Here is a 25,990-nt window from a genome sequence, read left to right as displayed (position 1 = left end):
GCTTGAGTAACTCACATGCATTGGGGACAATACAAATACAGAGGTCAAACGTCAGGCTATCCCTTCTGCTGCTTCTTTCTTTTTTTTTTACGTGGGACTGGTGTTTGCAAACTCTTCTTACTTTGCAATAAAAGAAAGATAAGTAAAGTGAATTATGTGGCAATCTTGCTGGGGTACTCGAAGTGTGAAAAGAAAGAATGTAAGGTGTCATTTTTCCATAACACAGAACAAAATGTAAATACCTGTAAATAAACTGTACACATTTAGCAGTTAGCTAAGTGGAAATTAAGCACTTTTTTGAATTTCTGAAGTGTAATGGAAACAAATATTTTAATAGGATCAGAACAAGACACTTTACCTGGTGATGCACAAATAATAACTATTCACTAAAATCCGATTTTCACACATTATCACTTGTCTGCAATATAGTTTTATTAGTTAGACTTTGTGCACATTTAGTGACCATTTCAATGAAAAATATACTGTCTGTAAATGACAGTGCACTTCCACACGATGCTTTAGTTACATTCAAAAATCGCCCTTCTTATGTCCATTAAAGCTAAGTAGCTCCTGAAAGTTTATCATAATAAAAAGTGGGCCGTGGTTCTAAAAAGTTTGGGAAGCACTGCTCTAAAGGGTATGGGAGCCCCGACAACCTGGCCCGCGGGGGGCCTGCATTACGCCCTGGGTACCAGAGGCCACTGATTTAATTTATAAGATTGCAAAAAATGACCAACCCATCCTCTTCCACATTTGTGGGCAAAGCGTGGTACAGCCCTGCCTTGCAGCTCACCTGGCAGGCTCTCTGTTTTTGCAAACTGAACTGGCCAGAATAATGTGTCAATAAAGTGTTTTCCTAAATAGTCAAAGTGTTTGACGCGGTCCAAGTTAATTAATAGGTGTCACGGGCCAGCAAAGCAACGTCATCTGCCAAAAGAAAGTAGTAAGGGTCAGAGACGTTTTAAGGCATGGGACAAAGTGGGCTCTGGCCCAGGGCTCCAGCCTCTCAGGGGCCCCCTGATAGGGTCAGCTCTGTTCTGCAGAAAGTCTTGCCCTGATGAATTTGAATGATTCTGAAACATAGATGGTTTTAAATCCTGTGTTCCTTTAATTTATTTTTAAAACGGGTAACGTGTGGAAGTCTATTACAGACATTTTGCAGATATAGGTTGTGTTCATGTATTTGGACACCATGCAACGTCCATAAAAAAGTTTCTTTTAGATGGAAAGAGGACACATCATATTTGAAAAATAGAGGGTCACAGAGATTATCTGCAGTAATATTAGTGAGCTGCTGCTGTGTTACAATATCGAAACCATTGTGACTATCCCTGAATATATGATAGAAACACATTTAGAATTTGGACCAGCGTGTCTGTCAGTGTGTCGGGGACCTGGCCAAAATGGACCTGAAAGAGCTGAAACTGTATCATCAATTCAAAACTGTTCCAAACGGGGGTCCCCAAATTACGATTGACCCAGGGCCCCCAAAATTCGTCTGATCTCCATCTATCACTTGCACATCCTGATTCTGGGCTACCAACCACTGCCCCACATTGTTTATGGATAATTTGAACAAACTAGGGGCGATCTGTCTTGTTCTCAAGCTGTCCCCTGTACCCTTTGTTTTGACAAGATCAGAGTTCCTTCCGCACACGCAACGGCGTTCCACTCCCATACGAACAAAAGGGGCGGGGGAAGGGGGTCAATGAAACCCCTTCATTAACTGCATCGCTGCTAGAGAGTTTCCCGTGCTGTGCTGGACAGCAATAAAAACGGGTGTGGTCATGACGAGCTCAGCTCGTCATGAGCACACGAGCACTGTGCTGCATGACGAGCTGAGCTCGTCATGAGCATGGAAGGGGTTAAACGTGCCACCGAGTCGCTAACATGGGGGATTAGTGAGCCCCTTTCGCACTTAAGCCCACTTCCCATTATCTGTGAGTGAAACTTCCAGCTGGACCCCAGCCAAGGGTGCAGACTGCTGGGGAAAGGAGGGGCGCAAGGACGGGGTGCAGGGGGGACACGTAAGTCGCCACAGCTTAATTACAGCAAAGCCTGGTCTAGCAGGGTGAGGTGGGCTGAGAAAGCGCTGCAGATGGCTGGTGGCCAACAGGTGCAGTGAGGGGGAAGCCTGTGAAAGGGGGGGGGCGGTCTGTTGGCTAGGGGGGGTTTCCTTTGCAGGACATCTGTTCGGCCACACAGCTGTGCAGCCGGTCCACGGCCACAAATGCGCAGGAAACTGAGCCTCTCGCCTTAACGAAGCGGGGGACTCTCTCCAGGGGAACCCCGAGAGCAGGATGACAGGACCCACAAGGGGAGGCATATGCCAGGCCCTCGGAGGCTGCTCCCTAGACGGAGAGGAGTTGAGAGGGGCCTCTTGCGATTGTCAGCCCGAGAACAGTGTGTGAGAGGAGAATGGGAACCGATAATGTTCCTCTTTAATAAAGCGCTTTAATACTGCTGTTCGCGCACTTCGGAACACTGTCATTTCAGGCAGATAATGGAATAGAGAACTGAAAAAACAAGTCTAAACGAAACCTAAGAGCCGTGCGCGTGAGCTTCTACCGTAGACAGCTCACATCGCGCGGCTCTTAGGTTTCCAAGGCGCATGGCAGAGTCGGATTCCGACGCGCGCGACCCAATCCCAAGGCGCGCGTCGGAATCTGACTCTGCCATGCGTCTCAATGTGCATGTGGCCAGCTCCTGTCGCCCCTCGTTTGTCGGCTGAGCCGACAGCTATAGTGCTCTCTGCGAGAGCGCGCTTTTCGCAGCGAGCCCTAAAAAATTACAAACAAGAGACAGCCTGTTTAGGTGATGAGGAATATTGCTCTATCTCAGATTGACGGTGAGGGACAAACAGGCCCAGGAGGAAAATGTGAAAAGAAGGGAAAACACATGGAGGTTACATTCAACAGGACAGGAGTCCTAGGTGGCTCAAAGGGAGAAGGTGTCCAAAGCTGCATGCAGAAAAGGCAGCCAAGCACTGCAAGTGATATACCATCAGATGAGATGGAAATAAGAGGAAGAACATCCGATTTGGATAAATACATACTTGATTTGGATTACAATGATAATATTGATGAAGAGTTCAGGGAAATTATTGATAAGAGCACAAAAAGATAAAGAAAGTGACAGATCCAAAGGGGGAATATATATTTGATCCTATGTAATATAAGACATCCTGGGGGAAGACACTGGTGGCCTTTAGACCATGTATTCGATTACATTTGGAAATTGGTTAAGGGAACCGATAGCGAAAGACAAGGGTAATATTATGCGAGCGGAGTGCTCTCAGCCAATAATCGATGACAAAGTTATGATGATTCCTAATCTGTATTCGGAGCAGATAACATACTTATTTAAAATGGGTGGAGTTCCTAGAAAAGGATTAGAAAGGTCTCTCAAACAATGCCAATAAAGGCTTCTAGATGTTCTAGGGCCATTGGCAAGGATGTTCAATTTAGTGTACGATGCATACCTTAAAGGAAACAACCTAAATATAAATCTCCTCAGGGGCTGGTGCCAACGCGCAATATGTTTTTATGGGCAATGCCAAAACGGGTCTTCTGGAGGAGAGCGGTAAGTCAATATAATGTGCATAAACACATTAATTGAGTGATGTGATCAAAAAAGAACTTAGTGACGGCCTGTTAGAACCTGAGATGCCAGGTCACCTAGGGTAGCCTGGCCTAGGGGTAAGACAAGCAATTCTAGAGGCACAGTGCGAAGGTTGCAGACCACCCAAGAGTAAATCCACGCAATAGCACACAAAAACAACACTACACCAAAGTATAGAAAAATAAGTACTGCTTTATAAAAATAATATATATATCTTAGCTCTTTTGTTTTCAGAATACACCACTTAATACATTTCAAGTTGTCTTGGAATTAGCAAGTACTTCCTTTAAACTGCGAAACAATTTATCAGCTAGTTTCAACAATACAGTACAATTGTCATTAAATCAGTAATAACACTCTCAGAATGGTTAACTTAGATTAATTATCAACATTAACAGTGCATTTTTAATCAGACTCCAGCAGCTGTTGGATAGGCTTTCTAGGTAGTGCACTATATTTATCTCACACAGTACCAGTAACTTCCTCCTCCTAGCACACAGTCAAAAGAGGGTCTCCTTAAGTTCCTACCTACTTTAAGCTAAACAACTGTGGAAATGACCAATGTTTGGATTATTCCTTGTTTAGCTCTAGCGTCAATCTCCCCCTTCAGAACACCTCCTTACTTGCTTTAGGCCAGGCAGTGATAGTTTTACTGCGCATGGGGTTGAGGGGAAACAGTGAGCATGACAAATGGGAGCCACGCGCTGGCGAGATACACCAGCTCCTGGGCCCCTCAGCTCTCCGCTGCGTGACACCAGCGCCTAATCAGGCAGATTTCCCCAACACTCTTCAGCCACTTTTAAGATCCTCACGCCTCTCCTCCCGCTCGCGCCAGCCGCACTTGTAGGGCGCTTGAGCAGGGGAGAGAAGCTCTTAATTGCCGCTGCCGCCGAAGAACTCCCGGCTCTCCTCCTCCGCTCCTCACGCTGGTAGGGGACGCGCTACTCTCTGGGGCATGCGCGAAGCGCTCCTCTCTCCTCACGCTGGCGCTCCCGCCTCTACTGATCCGGCTCCGCCTCACGGAGCCTGGCGGCGCCACTGAGCATGCGCGAGTAGCGAGTGTCTCACCGCCTGAGACCGCGCTGTTCGTCCGACGCTGATCTCCTCCTCCGCCCACTCGGAAATTGTCCAGGGCTTCCCCGGGTCCGCTCCTCACCTCAGAGCCCTCAAATACAGCTCCACAACGACGCCGCTCTGCCAGCACCGGGTTGGGGGGTGAAAGGGCGGAACAGCCCGTTTTCTCCTGGCCTCTGCTTTCCTCAGTGGCGCTCCACCACAGCAGGTGAGAGATGACGCTCCAGGGAATTATGAACTAGGGGACAGTCTAGAACAATTACCAGTCTCTGGACAGAGGCTGAGGATAAAGGTACACTTTTCACAAGTCTCTTCAACTGGGCAGAGGACTGCACTCTGCAGCGTTGCAGTCTCCTTCTCCTATAGACTTCCCCTATATTATTTAGAAAAGGGGCAAGCTAGGCGCCCAGGGTCTCCAGTAACTTCCCACAGCGGGGCCAAGACAAGTAACCAAAAGGGGAGTAGTGGGTTGGACCAATAAGGCAGCTTCCCAGTCCAGGAGGTCAACCCTAAGTCTAACCTCTTCCCACCCTCAGCTACAGCCTGTCTTCCAGCTGACTTCCACAGGTAGACAAAATGGCTGCCCCGCATTCCGCCTTTTATAGGCTGCCCTTCAGTGGTCCAGAATGGACCAGAAGGTTCTGGAATGCCCTATGCTGGTCTATGGGTGAGTTCTGGACTTGGCAGTTAGGGCAGTTGGTAGCCACCATTTTGTGGCTCCAACTTTCCCTGTCAGAACAGGCCTCTGGGCCTGAGGTAAAAGATTATGGGGGGAAAAAGAACACCTATCCCCTTGACCAACACCTATAAAAAGTAGTAGACACAAAAATATTAAGGGTATGAGGGGCAAAAAGGGGACAAAATAAAGAATAATGAGGAGGGACTACGCAAAAAATCCAGACAGGTCTAACACGCGTCCCCCCCAGCTGAAAGTGGGGAGAACTACCCAACCCCTTGGGAGTCCTCTTCACTAAGGCGGAAATACCTGGAGAGACCGTCTGCATTGGCGTGGTCCACTCCAGGCCGGTGTTCCACCCGGAAGTCCATTCCCTGTAGGGAGATGGACCACCTCAACAGCTTGGGATTTTCCCCCTTCATTTGCATCAGCCAACGAAGGGGGCGGTGGTCAGTCTGAACCAGGAAGTGCGAGCCAAAGAGGTATGGCCGCAGCTTCTTCAGAGCCCACACCACCGCAAAAGCTTCCCTCTCAATTGCACTCCACTTCTGTTCCCGGGGAAGCAGTCTCCTGGATAAGAAGACTACAGGCTGATCCAGGCCCTCTTCATTTAGTTGCGATAACACTGCCCCAATGCCATGTTCGGAAGCATCTGTTTGGACAATGAACTCCTTGGAGAAATCGGGAGCCTTCAGGACCGGTGCTTCACACATGGCCTGCTTCAACTTTTCAAAGGCTTGCTGACAAGCCTTTGTCCAAACTACCCGTCGAGGTTGTTTCCTGGAGGTGAGCTCTGTGAGGGGCGCTACAATAGTGCCATACCCCTTCACAAAGCGACGGTAGTAACCTGTGAGGCCCAGGAAAGCTCGGACCTCAGTCTGTGTCTTGGGGGGTTCCCAGGCCATGATTGCCTCAATCTTCGCCTGCAGGGGCTGCACTGACCCCCTACCCACCAAGTGTCCAAGGTACACAACCGACCCCTGCCCGATCTGGCATTTGCTGGCTTTGATGGTCAATCCAGCTTGTTTCAGGGCCTGGAGAACTGCTTGCAAATGTTGCAAATGGTCCTCCCAACTGCTACTGAAGACAGCAATGTCATCCAGGTAAGCAGCAGAGAAACTCTCCATTCCAGAGAGGACCTGGTTCACCAGTCGCTGAAATGTGGCAGGGGCGTTCTTGAGCCCAAAGGGCATCACACAGAACTGGAAGTGTCCCTCAGGCGTGGAGAAGGCTGACCTTTCCTTTGCTCCATCTGTCAAGGAGATCTGCCAGTACCCTGAAGTGAGGTCAAAGGTACTTAGGTATTGGGCAGCTCCTAGCCGGTCAATTAACTCATCCGCCCTAGGGATTGGATGAGCATCAGTCTTTGTAACTGAGTTCAGTCCTCGGTAATCCACACAGAACCTCAGTTCTGGTGTGGTGCCTGGTGGGGCGGCTTTTGGGACTAGCACCACCGGACTGGACCAAGGGCTGCTGGAAGGTTCTATCACTCCTAGCTCCAACATCTTGGCAACTTCGCCATGGATGCTAGCCTTCACCTTGTCCGACAGCCTGTAGGTCTTGGACTTCACTGGGGGGCTGTCTCCTGTGTCCACATCATGGGTACACAGGTGGGTTCTTCCCGGGACAAGGGAGAACAGCGAAGAGAACTGCCCCAATACCTGGCGGCAATCCTCTCGTTGCTCAGGAGTTAGGGATGGGGAGAGAATCACTCCCTCCACCGACCCATCCTTCTCTTGGCATGAAAAGAGGTCTGGGAGAGGCTCGCTTTCTGCTTCCTCAGCTCCATCAGTCACCAACATCAGGATGACCTCTGGCCTCTCATGGTGGGGTTTGAGGCGATTGGCATGCAGCACCCGTAGGGGCTGCCGCGGGGTCTTAAGATCCACCAAGTAAGTGGCCTTACCCTTCTTCTCCAACACCTCAAATGGGCCTGTCCAACGATCTTGAAGGGCACTTAGCTCTCCAGGTTCCATCACCCAAACTTTCTGGCCAGGCTCCAACTCCACCGGGTGAGCATTTTGGTCGTACCATTCCTTCATGACTGCCTGACTGGCCTCCAAGTTGTCAGCAGCCTGCTTCCACAACTTGGCCATCTGGCTTCTGAAGGCCAACATGTAGCTCACCACATCCTGGGGAGGTTTTCTGGGAGACTTCTCCCATCCATCCTTCACCAGGCTGAGAGGCCCACGCACAGGGTGCCCATACAACAATTCAAAAGGGCTGAAGCCCACTCCCTTCTGCGGCACCTCTCTATAAGAGAACAGCAAGCAAGGTAGGAGAACGTCCCACTTCCTCCGTAAGCTCTCTGGCAGACTTCTTATCATGCCCTTCAGGGTCTTATTAAACCTCTCAACCAGTCCATTGGACTGGGGGTGATAAGGAGTGGTGAACCGGTAGGTCACTCCACACTCCTTCCACATTGTCCGCATGTAAGCTGACAGGAAGTTGGTCCCCCTGTCAGACACAACCTCCTTGGGAAATCCTACCCGGGTAAAGATTCCCATCAGGGCCCTAGCCACCACAGGTGCAGTAACAGTCCTCAGAGGGATGGCCTCTGGGTACCGTGTGGCATGATCCACCAGAACCAGGATAAACCTGTGACCAGCTGTTGTTGGTGGATCCAATGGCCCTACAATGTCGATGCCCACCCTTTCAAAGGGGGTGCTAACGACAGGAAGTGGTTCCAGGGGAGCCTTTAGCTTCACCCCTGTTTTCCCACTGGCCTGGCAGGATACACATGTCCTACAGTATGTGTTGGACGCCGCTTTCATCTGAGGCCAGTAAAAGTGGAGAACAAGCCGTGCAAAGGTCTTGTCCTGGCCTAAGTGTCCTGCCAGTGGTATCGCATGAGCCAATTCCAGCAGAAAGGCTCGGTATTGCTGCGGGACCACCAAGGCCCTTGATGAGCCAGGTAGAGGTACCTTAGGTTCACTGTAGAGGAGGCCATCCTCCCAGTAAATATGGTGGTGTCCCGTAGCATCACCTGCTGCCTGGGCTTCAGCCTGACGCCTCAGTCCCTCAAGGGTAGGGCACTCCCTCTGCCCCTTACAGAATTCCTCTCTGGTAGGACCTCCCTCCACATGCCATTCAGCAGGGATGGGTAAATCCTCCAGAGAGTCTACTCCCCCCTCCATGGACTCCTGGCCTACCACCGCAGGTGGCCGATCTGTCACATGGGGCGTGGAAGCCGAAGCAGGCTGTCCCTGTCTCCGATTCTGTCCCTTTTTGGCAGCGGGTTGGGCCATTGTTCCAGGCTCCAACCCAGGCGAACTCCCTCTCCGGGCAGTCGCAGACCGTGTGCTTACACAGGCCCAGTCAGGTGTACCCAGCATCGCAGAATGCGTCCGGTATTCCACCTCTCTCCAAGTGTTGTGCTCCATGTCATTCCCCAACAGACAATCAACTGGCACGGCAGGGCTTACGGCAACTCGAAGTGAACCTGCAACCCCTTCCCACTCAAAGGGAACCTCAGCCACTGGATAGTGGCCCATTCTGCCGTCAGCCATCGCGGCGGGGTGGAGTACATTAGGAACAACCTGCCCTGGAGACACCAGTTGACTTCTCACCATAGTCATACTGGCTCCTGTATCTCTCAGAGCCTCCCCTCTTTGGCCATTGATGGTAACCCATTGCCCATACTTTGTAGTATTTGGGGGCACCTGGATCTTTGGTACCATCTCCCGTTCTCCCAGGGACACTAAGGTGACACCCGCCCACTCACCCCCCTTATCTAAGGGCAACTCCTCCCCGAGCGCTACACTAGCTACTCCCGGTGACTTTCCTCCGGTGGGAGGGGGTGGTCTCTTTGGGCATCTGACATCTCCCTTATAATGTCCAACACCACCACATTCAAAACAGTGGGGAACCCTTGGCTGCTGGCTTTGGCCAGGATTAGGGTTTCTGGGCGGGTTTGCCCTAGGGGTGAAACCTGCTCCCTTACCTTGGAAATTATTTTGGGGACCTTTGGAGAACTCCTTCTTTTTATCTCCTCCCTCTTTCTTCTGGGGGGCACCCTGTCTGGCTTTTTGAGAATCCCCTCCAGTCCCCTTTGAGGACACCCGGGTACTTGCCCAAGTGTCCGCCTCCTCTGCAAGCTTCCGGGGATCGGTCAGCTTGCTGTCCACCAGGTGTTGGCGCAACTCGGGAAAACATTTCTCGAGGAGGTGTTCTTTCAAAAATAGATTGTACAGCCCCTCATAGTCTTTCACCTCGCTGCCCTTGACCCAACCCTCCAAAGCTTTCTTGGCGTAGTCTAAAAAGTCTACCCAATTCTGGGTACTCATTTTGTGACTTCCCCTGAATTTCTGTCTGTACCTTTCAGGGGTAAGTCCAAACTTTTTCACCAGTGCCACCTTCATTGCAGGGTAGTGGGTTTGCTCATCCTGCTCCAGAGCCAACAAGGTGTCTCTGCCAGCAGGTGGCATGTATTTATACAGCCCACCTCCCCAGTGAGTTTCTAAGATCCCGTGAGCCCTTAAAGAAACTTCGTAGGCGGCCAACCATTTGGCAATGTCATCACCTGGGGTGTAACTAGCAATGACATCTTTGGGTAAATAGGGTCTGGATTCCCTGGTGTTCACTTTATTTTCGCTGCCACCATTATCAGGATTGGGAGACCTTCTTAGTACGGCTTGTAGGTCCATCTCCTTGATGGTTCGCTCATGAGCTAACCTCCTTTCCTCCCTTTCCATATCCATCCTAGCTAATTCCAACTTCATTCTCCTCTCCTCCCTCCTATCTTCTAACTCGGCTTCAGTTAAACCCCTGTCTGAGACGCTGCTGCTTGCCCTTGAAGGTATCCTGGGACCTGTCAGCAGATTCCCACTTCCCACTTGGTTCAACAATGCAGCCTCAGGGACAGTGTCCTCGTCACCCTCTTCAGTTTCTGGTTCCTCACTTAAATGAGCTTCCACCCATGTCCTTATGCTTGTCAGCAACTCTCCTTTCTTGGCACCTTTATTAAAAAATACCCCTTGATGCTGACACCAATCTCTGAGTTGGGCCACAGTATTGGCTTCCAGCTCTTTAAAATTCAATTCCATCTTTCGCTATGGGATAGAATCAACTCACAGGAGAAAACCAAGAAGTGACCTGGGGTTAACCTCCACCCACCACCAGAAATAAATTTAGAAAAAACAAAATTCAAATTAGGAGGGCCGCAAGGAGAAAACTCCTGGTGTAGGTTAGTGTATTGCGTTAAATTACTAGTGAGTAGCTGCAACCAAGTCAGTATCCCACCGCTAGGCACCAAATGTTAGAACCTGAGATGCCAGGTCACCTAGGGTAGCCTGGCCTAGGGGTAAGACAAGCAATTCTAGAGGCACAGTGCGAAGGTTGCAGACCACCCAAGAGTAAATCCACGCAATAGCACACAAAAACAACACTACACCAAAGTATAGAAAAATAAGTACTGCTTTATAAAAATAATATATATATCTTAGCTCTTTTGTTTTCAGAATACACCACTTAATACATTTCAAGTTGTCTTGGAATTAGCAAGTACTTCCTTTAAACTGCGAAACAATTTATCAGCTAGTTTCAACAATACAGTACAATTGTCATTAAATCAGTAATAACACTCTCAGAATGGTTAACTTAGATTAATTATCAACATTAACAGTGCATTTTTAATCAGACTCCAGCAGCTGTTGGATAGGCTTTCTAGGTAGTGCACTATATTTATCTCACACAGTACCAGTAACTTCCTCCTCCTAGCACACAGTCAAAAGAGGGTCTCCTTAAGTTCCTACCTACTTTAAGCTAAACAACTGTGGAAATGACCAATGTTTGGATTATTCCTTGTTTAGCTCTAGCATCAATCTCCCCCTTCAGAACACCTCCTTACTTGCTTTAGGCCAGGCAGTGATAGTTTTACTGCGCCAGGGGTTGAGGGGAAACAGTGAGCATGACAAATGGGAGCCACGCGCTGGCGAGATACACCAGCTCCTGGGCCCCTCAGCTCTCCGCTGCGTGACACCAGCGCCTAATCAGGCAGATTTCCCCAACACTCTTCAGCCACTTTTAAGCTCCTCACGCCTCTCCTCCCGCTCGCGCCAGCCGCACTTGTAGGGCGCTTGAGCAGGGGAGAGAAGCTCTTAATTGCCGCTGCCGCCGAAGAACTCCCGGCTCTCCTCCTCCGCTCCTCACGCTGGTAGGGGACGCGCTACTCTCTGGGGCATGCGCGAAGCGCTCCTCTCTCCTCACGCTGGCGCTCCCGCCTCTACTGATCCGGCTCCGCCTCACGGAGCCTGGCGGCGCCACTGAGCATGCGCGAGTAGCGAGTGTCTCACCGCCTGAGACCGCGCTGTTCGTCCGACGCTGATCTCCTCCTCCGCCCACTCGGAAATTGTCCAGGGCTTCCCCGGGTCCGCTCCTCACCTCAGAGCCCTCAAATACAGCTCCACAACGACGCCGCTCTGCCAGCACCGGGTTGGGGGTGAAAGGGCGGAACAGCCAGTTTTCTCCTGGCCTCTGCTTTCCTCAGTGGCGCTCCACCACAGCAGGTGAGAGATGACGCTCCAGGGAATTATGAACTAGGGGACAGTCTAGAACAATTACCAGTCTCTGGACAGAGGCTGAGGATAAAGGTACACTTTTCACAAGTCTCTTCAACTGGGCAGAGGACTGCACTCTGCAGCGTTGCAGTCTCCTTCTCCTATAGACTTCCCCTATATTATTTAGAAAAGGGGCAAGCTAGGCGCCCAGGGTCTCCAGTAACTTCCCACAGCGGGGCCAAGACAAGTAACCAAAAGGGGAGTAGTGGGTTGGACCAATAAGGCAGCTTCCCAGTCCAGGAGGTCAACCCTAAGTCTAACCTCTTCCCACCCTCAGCTACAGCCTGTCCTCCAGCTGACTTCCACAGGTAGACAAAATGGCTGCCCCGCATTCCGCCTTTTATAGGCTGCCCTTCAGTGGTCCAGAATGGACCAGAAGGTTCTGGAATGCCCTATGCTGGTCTATGGGTGAGTTCTGGACTTGGCAGTTAGGGCAGTTGGTAGCCACCATTTTGTGGCTCCAACTTTCCCTGTCAGAACAGGCCTCTGGGCCTGAGGTAAAAGATTATGGGGGGAAAAAGAACACCTATCCCCTTGACCAACACCTATAAAAAGTAGTAGACACAAAAATATTAAGGGTATGAGGGGCAAAAAGGGGACAAAATAAAGAATAATGAGGAGGGACTACGCAAAAAAATCCAGACAGGTCTAACACGGCCAAAGGACTATTTTTTTCTTTTTTTTACAAGGGCATGGTGAAATCCTTAGGAAAGTACGTACAGACATTTACTAGCTTAGATAAAGCCCAATTCAATATGAATAGAGTCTTTAATAGAAAACGTTTTTACGGACTGGTCTGGAAGGAGTGGAAAACCTTTCAGCTGGACAATCCATCCAGTTCAGGACAAGGTGAGTATGAGGACAATTACTGGTTTTACCCATTAAAGGTGGGAGAAAGATTACAATTGTTCCAAGATCATTGAAAACATATAAAGGATGCTTGGGTTTTTAAAGAACTGTGAAAGACTATCAACAGAGTTTACAACTCAACCTTACCAAATAAGAGAGCCAAACCGAATAGTGTGCAACAAAGGTTTGAAAGACATTGAAATGGAAGAATTAAAGCAGACGCTAACAAAAAGAGACATAGGGGAAGTAAGCCAAAAAACAAAAAAAGATTTTTTTAGTATACTTTTTCTTTGGTAATACATTTAGGAAACTTAACCTAACTGGTATTTCATAGACATTTCAAAATTGAAGGAGTCCATCTATTAAGAGACATCAGTTTCAGTGTCTACTGTTTGGGATATCTGCAGCCCCTTGGTGTTTTACAAAAGTTTTAAAGCCAGTCTGGGATTCCTAAAGGAAAGAGGTGTACGTATGATAATATACTTAGACGTGAATCCTTTGATGGATCAAAATATGGAGGACTTGAAAGAACATTTGGTTCTAGTCAAAGACTTGTTGGAATATTTGGGTAGCATAGTGCACATTAAAAAATCAGTTGTTGACACCAATCCGATGTAAAAAATCAGTTGTTGACACCAAACCGATGTTTGAAATTTCGAGGGTTTATAGTAGAAAAATGGTTTGTCAATTACAATTACCAGTGAAAAAAGCAAAACAATAAGACAGGGGGTAAATGCCTTGTTGAAGAAAGAGGAGGTGCAGTTGAGAGAGTTGATTTCAGTGATTGGTCTGTTATTGTTGTCGATACAGGTGATCTTTCCAGAACCATTACATTACTGAGCACTACAACGGTTGAAGAATTTGAGTCTGGCCTGAGGACTGTGGTATGGAGACAGGGTAACACTGAATCAGGAGACAAAGGTAGAATATCAATGGTGGAGCGAGCATTTGGGAGCATGGAATGGAAGTGCAATATTTGGAGTGAAACCGGATTTCATTCTGGGATAAGATGCAGGCTTTGTAGGATGGGGAGCTTTTGCTCAGGACAGGAAACAGGAATATGGTATGCAGAAGAAAGGGAGACTCACGTAAATTGCCTACAGATCAGGGAAGGCTTTTTTGACTTGCAGAATTTCAGTAGACAGTTAAAAGGCTGGCCTCATAAAGATGGACAATATAGTGGCAGTGGCCTATTTCAACAACCTGGAAGATACCAGATCAAATAAGAGATTGTTAGACTTAATTCAGCAAATGTGTGAATTTTGTTTCGAGCACACAATTAGCCTGAAAACAGAATACTTACCTGAGGCATACAATGTAATAGCAGACTGGAATTCAATGAATTTGACAGATTTCAGCAATTGGAAACTGAGAGAGGATTTGTTTCAGGGAATTAAGGAGATTTTGGGTCCCTTTGGAGTGAATCTATTTACTTACAGGTTGACAATCCAGTTACAGGATGACATAAGTTGGAGACTAGTTCCAGGTGCCATAGTGATAGACGCATTCACACAAGATTGGAGAAATAATAATGTTTATGCTCCCACCCCTTTTCTCAATAATACAGAGGGTACTAGTTCACGTGAGGAGACAGAGATGCCAAATAGAACTGTTGACCCCGTTTTGGAAAATTAAAGCTTGGTTTCCATCATTGTTAGATATGGCGGTCGACACTTCATATTTAATTCAGTAGTGTGAAGGACTTTCAAAGGAAGTAGAGCACAAAAAGCACACTTTCGTTTTAGTAGGTTTATTCCATCTTCTAGCATGGAAAATATCAGGAATTGAGGAAGATTCTCCGGGCTTTCGGGAGCAGCTACAGATTTAATCAATGAGTCATTGGCACCAGATATTTAGAAGAGATACAGAGGGGCATGAACAGTATAGCTACATTGATGCATGGAAAGGGATTTGGATCCCGTACAATCAGATGAAATAGAAGTGGCTAATTTCTTTAGCAGAAAGATTTGAGAAACATTTTTGATTCAATGGATTTCTATTAGTAGAAGCCGTGTGGTAGGCAGAGTGATTAAAGGAGTTAGGCTGAGAAGACCACTGAGAGCTAAGTATCGGACTTTATTGGATGTCGATGTAATAACAAAACGTTTTTAAAAATTGATCAGGGAAAAAGTACTTGAATATCCGGGAATTGACTTGGATATTAACAACCTTACTATGTTTGATTTCTTTCAGGAGAAGTATCTGATATTATAACTCTAGAAGTATCTAGTAGGTTTTCCAAACTAAAAGGAGTCATTTTTAAAATATGGGAAAGGACTATGACTAGGTCTGTTTCAGTATTTTACCCAAGTTTTGACAACGTTCCGAAGCTGTACGTGGTGAGGTGTTGAATGTTAGACCAAAGATATGCAGGTGTAGATCAATTTTTAATATCAATTGTAAAACCATTTAAATGTGTTATAAATGCTATGATTGCAAGATGAGTCAAGTCAGTAATGAAAGAAGCGGGTACAGACTTATCTAAATTTGCAGTTCCTTCGACCAGAGGAGTCATGGCAAGTAAGGTATTTATGTCAAGGGGATGACTGGAAGACGTATTAAATGCAGCAGATTGTTCTAACGCAGAAACTTTTTTTTTCATTCTATTTTAAAGCTATAGAACATGTTTTAAGTTGTGCCTTGAAAAGCTTTGAAGATGCATAATGCTAGCCTCCTGTCTTGACATAAAATTGCGATTTTCAAAGGTTAACTGAATAAAGAATTGAGATTTTATTAAAGACAAAGAAGGCTTGCATTATTCAACTCACCCTTCCCATATAAGAGGAAGTTTCTGGTGGGAAAGGAAACTGGATAGATAAGAGTGTTTTGAAATATTGAATCATTTTAGGTTATTAAATATTTAGATTTACCATTGTGGACAACAGGTAAATATACATGGATAAATTGTTTTTCTGGTTTATTTTGCAGATAACTAAGTTAGATACAAGATATGAGACGGAAGATTAATAGAGTAACAGGTTTTATCTGGGAGAATCAAAAAAAGAGGAAGAATATGGAGGACAAGCTTCATTTGTGGGACTGAAAGTTCTAGTTCATTGTGATGTTTCAAAGTTCTATGTTGGAAGCTCTTAAAGGTGCTGCTCAGAAGGAGTGAATAAAAGATTTATGCTTAATGCTAGCCTCAAAGTTCTATGTTGGAAGCTCTTAAAGGTGCTGCTCAGAAGGAGTGAATAAAAGATTTATGCTTAATGCTAGCCTCCTTTATCTTTAATAAAATCCTGATTCTTTATTCAGTTCACCTTTAAGAATCACAATTACAGTTGGGAAAGCAAAATACTCTCTCTCCTAAGAGGGCCTAACAAGGATTGGGACTACAAATCTTCTAGACCCATGCTTTGTCGGCGGGGGTAGCTAGCACAAAAGCCCTTGCTTACAACAGTAATCAGTGAGATTCCATAACACAATAACTATCTGCTTTATTACAGCGTAATTAACTGCCTTAGTACTTTAACATTTGCTTTCACAATCGCTAGGTCACACCTTGAACCTTTATTGTCTCATATCATTATAAACAATCAGGCATATAACCTTTATCACTGGCTACTCACGATAAACAACTCAAGCCTACTGTATTGAGTATACTCTTTCCACATGGTAACTATCCAGCATACAATCATAAAAAAGAACAAATGTATACAAAATTACAGTTGGCAAAGCAAAACACTATCTCTCAGAGGAGCGCCTATCAAAGATTATTTTAGTGTGTATCTTCTATCCCCACAGTTTGTTAGTGTGGATCACCAACACCAAAACCGTTTGCCTACTACTGTAATCTGTCAAATTATTATCAAACGAAATACATGCCTACAGATTTAGCACAGTGTAATAACAATCCATCTTTAACAGCATATGGACTGTAATACATGATTTTCACAATAGGTCATGCATACCAGCTTTGTAATAATCTTTCATAGTAAATAGAAAAAATCGACTAAATCTGTCATGACTTTTTACAATGAACCAATGAAGCCATTACCTTTTATAATTGGCTTCACATCTCACCCGATACTGAGCTAAATAAAGTATTCTTAAACTGGTAACTATGATGGATACAGTTAGAAAATTACCAAATTGTAGAAAAACCCAGCGTGCAAAAAAGTCTGCAATCCCTCTCATGTAACGAATTACCTGTCTTTAGTTTGGAACACAACGTGTTAACGTCCAACTGTTAAAAGCTTACTGATTTTAACAAATGCTTTTCACAATTAATTATGTAGATCAACGGCCTTTGTCGTAACTTTCATTAGCAAACCAGACCTATGGCACTGGACTTAACGTCTCCCAGTGCACCAATCAGCCATGTAGCTTGTCACTATAACCAACTCAGACCTACAGTTCTGAGTGTAAGTTTTTGCACACGGGATCCATTAGACACACAGTAATAACATTAGAAATGGATACACAATTACAGTTGGCTAAGCAAAATAGTATCTCTCATAAAACAGTATAGCAAGGATTCTCACAAGGCAAACCTTCTAAAGCCATGGTTTGTCACACTGAGTGACCAACACTGAAACCACTGCCTACTACGGTAATCTGTGAGATTCCAATTAACTATATACCTATCTGTAGGCTTTAATATAGAGTAATAACAATCAAACCTTAAATGCCTATCGGCGTTAACATATGTTTTTTACAATAAATATGTGAGGCCTTGTGCCTTTATCATAAAGTTTCATAATAAACAGATCCGGCCTATAGCCATGATCACTGACTTGCTACCATAACCAACTTAATCCTGCTGTATCAAGTATAAACTTTGCCACAAGCCAAAAAGTGCAATACAAGTAGTCTTTTTTGAGGAAGCACACAAATTAAGCCCAATTAAATCCAGTATTCGGAGACCAACATGGTGAATCCCAAGTCTCTTCCTCAATAGGACTCTAAAACTCTTTTTTGTTGATCAAATAACAGTTGCACTGTCAAACCAGATCTAAAAATCCATGTAGATTAGTGTAGCACTGGGCTCTCAAACACTAAACTGCACTCTGAAATATAAAGTTAATGACTGTTCTCCTCATATGTGCTGTTGCCGGAGAAAAAAATGTGTAAATTATCTTATTATCTAAGACACTTTAAAAGCAATACAATATAATGCCTGTGCCACTGAAAATCACGCTCAGGCAGCTTAATACATAAACAAAATTATCACAGCTGTGTGGACGGCAAGCACTTTTTTTAACAGAAGCACACATTTTCTGCCCAATCAAACATGTTCTCATTGTCATCTACATGCGGCAAGAGACAACGCCCATCTCCTGGTAGTGCTTCTTACAGCACATTTTTAGGTTCATTACATAATGTCTGAAGACAGCCGAGATATCAAAGCAGACCTAATAAGGAGAGAAACAAATTGGAAGAAAAATGAAACAGGGACAGAGTGAAAAAAGAAGAAAAACGAGAGCCGGGGTGGAGTGTGGTAGGAACATAGCAAGCACAAGAAACAAAGGAAAAAATGTAAAACAAAAAAGGTAAGGCTAAAAGAAAACAAACACTGCCAATACGTCTGACTTTAAAGGAATGTTGTATGGTAAAGTGAAGCAGTACAAGTATATAGCATGGGAACAGATATGGTAATACTGGTGTAGGTTTAAAAAAAAAAAACAGGCATCAGTTGGACTATCAAGCCAGACCTAGAACTCCATGTAGGTTAATGACTGCTCTATTCCCATCTGTACTGCTGTGTGAAAAAAAAAACATAAATTATCTAGTTATCTAAGACACTAATAGTTTTAAGCTGAAAGTCCAAGTTTAGGCAGCTGCATATACAAAAGTGATCACAGCTGTGTACAGCGCACACATTTTTTGTGCAAGCACACAACACCTGCCCAATCATAAAAGAGAATACAATATTACACATTAAATTATGTACATGAGTGAAATCAGAAGTCTTTAACACCTTGGTAGTCAGAGATAGGGCTCCAAACAGTATAATAGATCTTAAGCACCAGGTGCTATAATTTAATTAACATAGAGGCCTGTGCCAGAATTATCCAAAAGTAGGTGTTCACCAAGTCCAATGTGATGCTGCAAGGTGCAGCGCAGCCAAAATGAACTATCCTTGCAAAATCAGCCCAACACAGTAGACCAACTCACACTTATGCAATGATACACTTTAATGGGTAGTTCTCTCTGTTACACTTCAAAGGAAAAAGACGGGTTTGCTGTCAATCTTAAAGTAATTTAATTCAGTTCATTGTGGTGGAATTTTTATGCAGTTTCATTGCACCTGCTACGAATTCTTTACAGGACCCGGAACAACCACCCGAAGGATGAATTACACACCCTAAACCTGGCAAACAAATGTTCTTTTCTGAGGTCACTTTGGTAATGTATGGTAATGTGACCAGTGTCCAGTGAATGAGGTAGGGGCGTGGTCTGCTACTGTCCAACTCTTCAGTACCCACTGGTATCCCCATAGGGTAGTGAGAAATATATAACATAACATAAAATGTGTATTTGTAAAGTGCACATTCACCCAAAGGGTATCCTGGCGCTGAATAACAGATATTTATTGTTACCCAACTCAATGGTACTCACAAAAGATGGTAGCATTACGCCAGGGATGCCGAAAATATAGCAAGAATAAACATTTTGCCAAGAAACCCTTGAGAAAGTTTTCTGATGCCAAATATATCCACATTTGTCCAGGAATATTCATCATTCTGTCCTCGGAGGTCACCATCATGACAGGCAAATAATTATTGTTTATGCCAAACATAGACTAAATAAAGTCAAAGGGGTTTAAGACAATGCCACACTTCCGAAGACATTTGGAAATACCGACCAATTGTGCTCTGCTCATGGTCTTTACCTCCCACGTTTGCAAGGGTCAGCTTTACTTATTAAAACGGCTTTAAAAACAATACAGATCGATAACTACATCTCAGTTTAAGAGACACGCTATTTTTTTTATCTTCGCTACCACTCTCCTTAGCTTAACGATGCCATTAGGCAAACGTGCGTTCGTAAAATAAATATACACAACTAATGAATGTGAGAATAATACGTTGCCTCAGCCGACATTAAATACGAATATCTACCTGATGTGTTTACATGGCATGCATTTGACTGGGATGAATGAGCTCACACCCTGCGCCTTAATGCAGGCTGGTGCATGAATAATAGAGCACAAGAGTAGGCACCAGATGGTCATGGGTACAGTTACACGTAGGAAGGTGGCTAGCACATTAGTCACCTTTGTTTGGTCTGTAGCCCAAAAGTGTCTGCATATTTAGAGTTCCGTGCTGGTCTGCTTCTGCTCTTGCGAAGGGGTAGGGAGAAGGAAGGAGATAAGAGAAAAAATCAACTGCCTTCTAAGTGGTTGAAAAGGAGCACTATAGAATGATGCACGAGACACAACAGGCGCTTAAGGCTGGAGCGAGATTGTAGAAAACCTTAAGTGCCCGCGCTGATGGGGGAGTTGGTGGGGGGGGTGAGCCTTCATGCATGGATTCTGCAGAGAGACTGACTGGCATGGCAAGCGCCGTAGGGTCAAGAGATACAAAGTCATATGCAAGCAAACCGAGCTAATACGTTATGGGAGATACTGATTACAGTAAGTCGTGGGTGTTGGTACCTGTCATGGTAGAAGGTGACGGTAAAATGTGACATGCTAGCAATGGGTGGGGAGGACAAGCATTGCAGGGGGTGACGAGTGCAGTAAAGGTGGTGGGCGGTGCTGGGGGAGACGTGGCAGGCATTGTGGAAGAAAGTGGACAAAGGTGATAGGCGCTGCAGTGGATCGCTGAAGAGGACGAAGGATCACAATTTGAAAGTGGGCACCGAGCACCTTGCAGTGAACAGTGGCATGATCAGCAGAGGGTGCGTGAGAGGTGACCAGTCCATGAGGATGCAATGGGGAGCAGGCGACGCAGAGGTTTAGGAAGAAAGCGAAGTTAACAGGAACACTCTAAACTGAGGGTGGAGATGGGGCAAGGGGCAAAGGGCACAGGGAGTATGGTAATGCATGGCAAGAGAAAGCTCCACCAAGGAAAACTGGAGGTGAAAAACATCACCAGCAGTGAAAAGTGGGGAGGTAGAAGCTTCACTGAGATGACACCCGAATGTTCGCTCACCTGCCACTGAAGTCCAGAGGTAGAGTAGGGTCCTCGCCCGGCATCGAATCCATGGTCTGCTGGTGATGGTCTATGGCCAGCTACACTGGGACAGCAACAGTATTCCAGAGTACCGCCGACATCAAGGACGGACTAGCCGCCTGTGGACGTGTCTGCCAACGCGCTACCTTCAGTGCCATCTCCAGCGTAGCCCAGTCAATCGGATCATTGTTGCAGAAGAGACTGACTGGTAGGAGATAATACAGTCGAGTAATAAAAACGTTTTCCCCTAGCTAAAGTCAAGCCAAGAATACAGTAGTAAGCGACACGGAAAAACATAACTAGATGTTGTAAATGTTTTCAATCACTTGACCTCCTGCGCACATCCATAAGGAGATTAATACCAAGCGGAGAGCAAGCTAAGTCTGCTGGTGCGTTCCTGCAATTTCTCTGTAGCGCGCTCGCTCTTTACAGAACACCCTGTGCCAGTCCATTATGGGCTCTGCTTCTTCGCAGACGCTACACCGTACCTCCACGTTGTGTCCTTTCTTTTTGTCTATGCTCTGCTCCAGACTCAGCAAAGGCGGGCGAAACCATAACAGTCTGCGCGCCTCAAGCCAGCCTATGGTAAACAGAGCGCAAAGCGCTCCTATTGGTTGAGTGCTCTAGACAGTCATAGACACAGAAAAAGGCACAGGCGACAGAGGCGTAATATTGAGACTACAACTAGGAGCACAAAAGGACTATCTCAGAGAGATATTAGAGCTCGAGTTCGACAGGTTTTAACATAGACAAAACAAGCATTGACTATGTCAGTTTGTAGTGACAGGTATACACAAAAACTAGAAGCGCAGATTGTGTTTGTCACAGAAACTGCAGTTTATTTAGTCCTACAGGCCCACAAGGCGGATGAGCAAGCAATACACTCAGCTCCATCAGATGCCTGTCGAGAGACGGACGATCGAGACAGAAGGCCAGTGTGCCCTGACAACATTCCACCATCCTACACACAATCAAGTATTGGGGAAAGCATAAGTAAAACTGCTAGAAACGTGTGACCACATACGTGACCCGTTTTTTCACAAATTCAAAAACTGAACAATTGAATTTGGAAGAAATATGACGATAAGGACTTAAAACTAAATAGGAATAAAGTAACAGTGCACAATATAGTCTTTACATCTAGCAGGAAATCTAACATTTGTTTCCAACAGATTCCAAGGCTGCACCAGCGTAGTAATTTTCCATTGTTCTTCAGAACAATAAAAAAAAGCTCACAGTTATCGCAACAGCTTGCAAGGGTGTGCTATTCAAACCCAGCTGCCTGCTGCGTCTACCGGCTGTCGCAATAAAAGAAGATTGCTTGTCTATACTTTTACCAGCCAATCCGGAGTCCGGCGCCAATCTGAAGTTTGACCCCGGTCTTGCGCTGCCACGCCACATTCGTCTCGACATGTTTCCGCCTGGAAGCCATCGCCTTGCAGTCTTGTCTCTTGTCTTGGATGACGTCTGCACGGCCTGCCTCTCACCGACCACCTTGATCTTTCCAAAGGAATATGCAGACAATGTACAGAAGGTTTAGAGGCTGCCTGTGGACGAGGTAAGGGTTTTGGGGTGGTTAAGCAGGCGGTGGTGCAAATGCAGATATCCATGCCTGTGAACCCGATGGCTCGGGAATGAGGGTGAAGTCCGATATTTAAGAACATGGTCCCATTAAAGAACGAAGGATACATTAATTTAGGCAGCTGATGCAGCTTTGCATAGAGGGCGACTCTATTGAAGTCTATGGGTGCATGTTGCTTTTTTAGGAGGGCAAATATGGTAAACAAGCGCTCGGAACAAGCGTTTGGCATGACGTAGACTTTCTTTCCTCTTTTAGAGCCGTCCCACTTGGACGGGCTTGGACTGACTTACATGTGTGGTAAAAGGTTTGTCTTCTTTATGGGGCCATCTGTTTCGACCCATAAAGAAGAAAAGAAACCGTTTACCACACACGTAAGTCAAGGAAGCTAGTCCATGTGGGACGGCTTCAAAAGAGAAAAGAGTACGTCACTAGGACTCTTTTCCAATGGCTGGCCACAGTTTAGCATGAACGGTGAGGCCAACCAATGGAAAAGGGGGGCGGGGCTTAACCTCGCTAGTGAAAGTACTCTATCTCATTAAATCTCGCCAGCGAGACTGCCATGTGCGCAGCCATTGCAGGCCGGGACCTAAAAACACATCACTGAACCACATTTTCTGTGGATATGGTTTCCAAATAAAGACTATCTGTTAGGGGTTTGAGAGCAGCTACAAGGGTTAGGCATTGACATGTGTTTAACTAGTCACCCCGTGTCTCTTTTCCCTCACTCCCTCATAGGCCAACACATACTGCACTTTAGAGACGATCCCTTCATCACGTATAGGGACGCTCTACAGTGATACCGACGCTTGGCTTACTGCCGTGACCACGCCCCCTTTCCAGTTCCTTGTTTGTTGATCGCCATTGCTCCTAGCGAGACGCATGTATGCTGATTCCCTCCCTGTATTTCCCCGCTCTCCGAAGACTACATTCGGGGAGATTGCCGAGACAGCTTTATCGGCGCGGACTTCTCCGCCTACCTACTTTCCAATCTCCGGTTAACTTGGAAACCGGGTTCCTATTCCTCGTCGCACCGTTTGGTGCACCTCTCGGCTTGGACGCCGAAGTTTGTTTTCTTTCCCATTGGGCACACTTTCCCTCCGCACCGGTCGGTGCACGTTTAGGCTTGAAAGCCGAGTTTGCTTTTCCCCGCTATTGGTACGCTGTGCCTCGAGGTATTCCTGGAACAAGGCTCTTCGAGTCTTCTTCCACCTTTTCCGTTTCTTTTTCCCTGTGTGGGAGTGTGTTGCTCCGCCTAGTGCTTGGTCCTGGGCCAGGCTTCGCCTCTCTTGTGCGAGTAGATGCTCCGCTCTTCGGCGCCCCAGAAGAGCCGGCCATTACTCCGCAACTCCCCACGTTAAACCTATTGAGTTGCTTCTGTGGCACTTTATTTTTGGTCTGAATGGTTGTATGTCGTGTGAGTGAGATATTGAGTAGCCCTTCCCAGTCCCTCTGGACTCCTATCTCTTTGAGTCCCATATATTACCCACGCTACTCTTCAAAGACATTTCGAGACCTACTTGGGGTAAGTGGAATGCTATGCTAATCACATGTCAATGTATTGCTAGTTTGGTTTATAGTTCAGTGTATTGGTATATTCTTATTGTTTCCTTTTCCAGCATCCTGAGACCAGACAGACCTGTTACCCCCCTGCACTAACCCACCCCACGTATGGGGAGAGTGGTGGACACTCCTTGGAATTTTCCCCCATACTTTTAGAGAACAGCCCATAGGAGTGTATGTTCTTCATCAATCCTGTGGTTGTTTTTTAGAGGTTAAGGGGATTTCTCTTCACTCCTGTGGATTTTGGGCATCTGGTTATCGAACCCTGACAGAAAAGCCAAGCCCACGTATTTTTTGTTCATCCGAGTGAAGACGAATCCTAACGGTACTGAGATAGACATGGACACCCGGATACACACCCCTACTATGAAAGACCTAGCTACAGCTGTAGTAGAACTCCAGGCAGAAGTAGGGAGATTGCGTCAGGAGAATCAAAGGTTACAAACAGAAGCATTGCAGCATAAAATCCCTGAGTACAGAGACCCTGGCACTATCCCAAAAAGTAGGAAAAGCTATATCCAACCTGTGAAATTCACATTACCCTCATCTCCCACTGGAGCGGAAGCCAGAGTAGAAGGAGAAGTGTCCCCGGTACAAGTAACAGTCCTTACGCCAAGTCCTGTTCCATTAGCTATGCCTGAAAGATTTTCAGGCGACAGCTCTAAATTCAATGTATTTGTAAACCAATGCCAGCTCCAGTTTTTTGTGTAAACCTGCGTCTTTTCCCAATGACTCTGCTAAAGTTGCCTTTGTTATCTCTTACCTGGCAGGCAACGCTGCCGAATGGGCGGTTCCCTTGGTAGAATCTAATGATCCTCTTTTGAATAACTACCCATCATTCCTAGACAAGATGAAAAGTCTGTTTGCTAAACCCACCTATATGCAAGCTAGTGACAACGAACTCTTAAATCTCAAACAGGGAAATAAAGACCTCTTGTCCTATATAACCAGTTTTAACAGACTTGTCGCAGAAACACATTGGCCAGAAGATAAAAGAACTTCCTTATTTTATAGAGGATTAGGGGATGAACTGAAAGATTTATTGTCCCAGATCGTAAACCCTCCTGAGGATTGTCCTTCTTTTATAGAAATGACAGTCAAATTAGACCATCGATTGCATGAACGACGTGGGGAAAATGGAAGAGGGTTAGCATCCAAATATGTCCTGATCCGTTCAGAGAAAAAAGAAGTTAAAGACGCAAAAACAATCTCTGTTTATATTGTGGCAAAGGAGGACATTACGCCAAAGAATGTCCTGTGAGACCTAAAACCCCTATCAGAAGAAATGCCAGTGGCTCTCAGAAACAGGAAAACTAACGCACTTGAAGAATGAGGAGATCGCTTCTTCAAGTGGTAAGGAAAACCAGATCTCGCCCCCAAAACACCTAGTTGTAAAACATTTCTCGCTCAATGTCACCTTTATTCATACTGCACAGGGTAGAGGTGACATGTCTGTACTTCTGGATTCGGGAGCCACAGGTAATTTTTTTGACATCAAACTAGCTCAAAAGTTAGGGTTCCCTTTCATCCCGAAAGAACACCCTGAACCCATAAGAGCAGTAGACGGGACTGAACTATCCTCTGGTCTAATCCTACATCAAACACCACCTTCAGTGATGGTAATGAGTAATGGGCATTCAGAGCAAATAGTGTTTGATTTGATTGATGCTCCCAATTTTGGCGCTATCCTGGGTATCCCCTGGTTACAGGTACATAATCCGCGGATAAATTGGGCCACGAGAGAAGTGGTTCTGCACTCTCAATATTGTCGTCTGCATTGTTACCAGGAAGCAAGAGATGAGATAACACCTCTACAATGTGTCTTACATCACATAGCTGTGACCAAAAGTGTTCCGAAGGAATACAGGGAGTTTCAAGCCGTGTTTAATGAAATCGAAGCTACCAAATTACCCCCTCATTGCAGTTACGACTGCCGCATCGATTTAATACC

The 25,990-nt window shown here is 45.9% G+C and overlaps 1 protein-coding gene across 2 annotated transcripts in view; it reads right to left on the bottom strand.

The window, feature by feature from the left end:
• The window catches only part of CDK5RAP2 (CDK5 regulatory subunit associated protein 2), an 841,564-nt gene extending 820,567 nt beyond the window's left edge, over positions 1 to 20,997 (bottom strand). Inside the window, exon 1 of one of the 2 annotated variants that reach the window (XM_078642183.1) lies at positions 20,877 to 20,997. In XM_078642183.1, coding sequence (XP_078498309.1) covers positions 20,877 to 20,929 — 53 coding nt within the window. In that variant the 5' untranslated portion in view covers positions 20,930 to 20,997. The remainder of the gene's footprint in view (positions 1 to 20,876) is intronic. The other variant, XM_078642184.1, reaches the window with a different exon arrangement.
• Between the last annotated feature and the right edge of the window lie 4,993 nt (positions 20,998 to 25,990).

This window comes from Lissotriton helveticus, chromosome 5_1 (assembly GCF_964261635.1).
Source record: "Lissotriton helveticus chromosome 5_1, aLisHel1.1, whole genome shotgun sequence".
NCBI lineage: Eukaryota > Metazoa > Chordata > Amphibia > Caudata > Salamandridae > Lissotriton > Lissotriton helveticus.
This window is presented reverse-complemented; position numbering and strand designations above follow the sequence as displayed.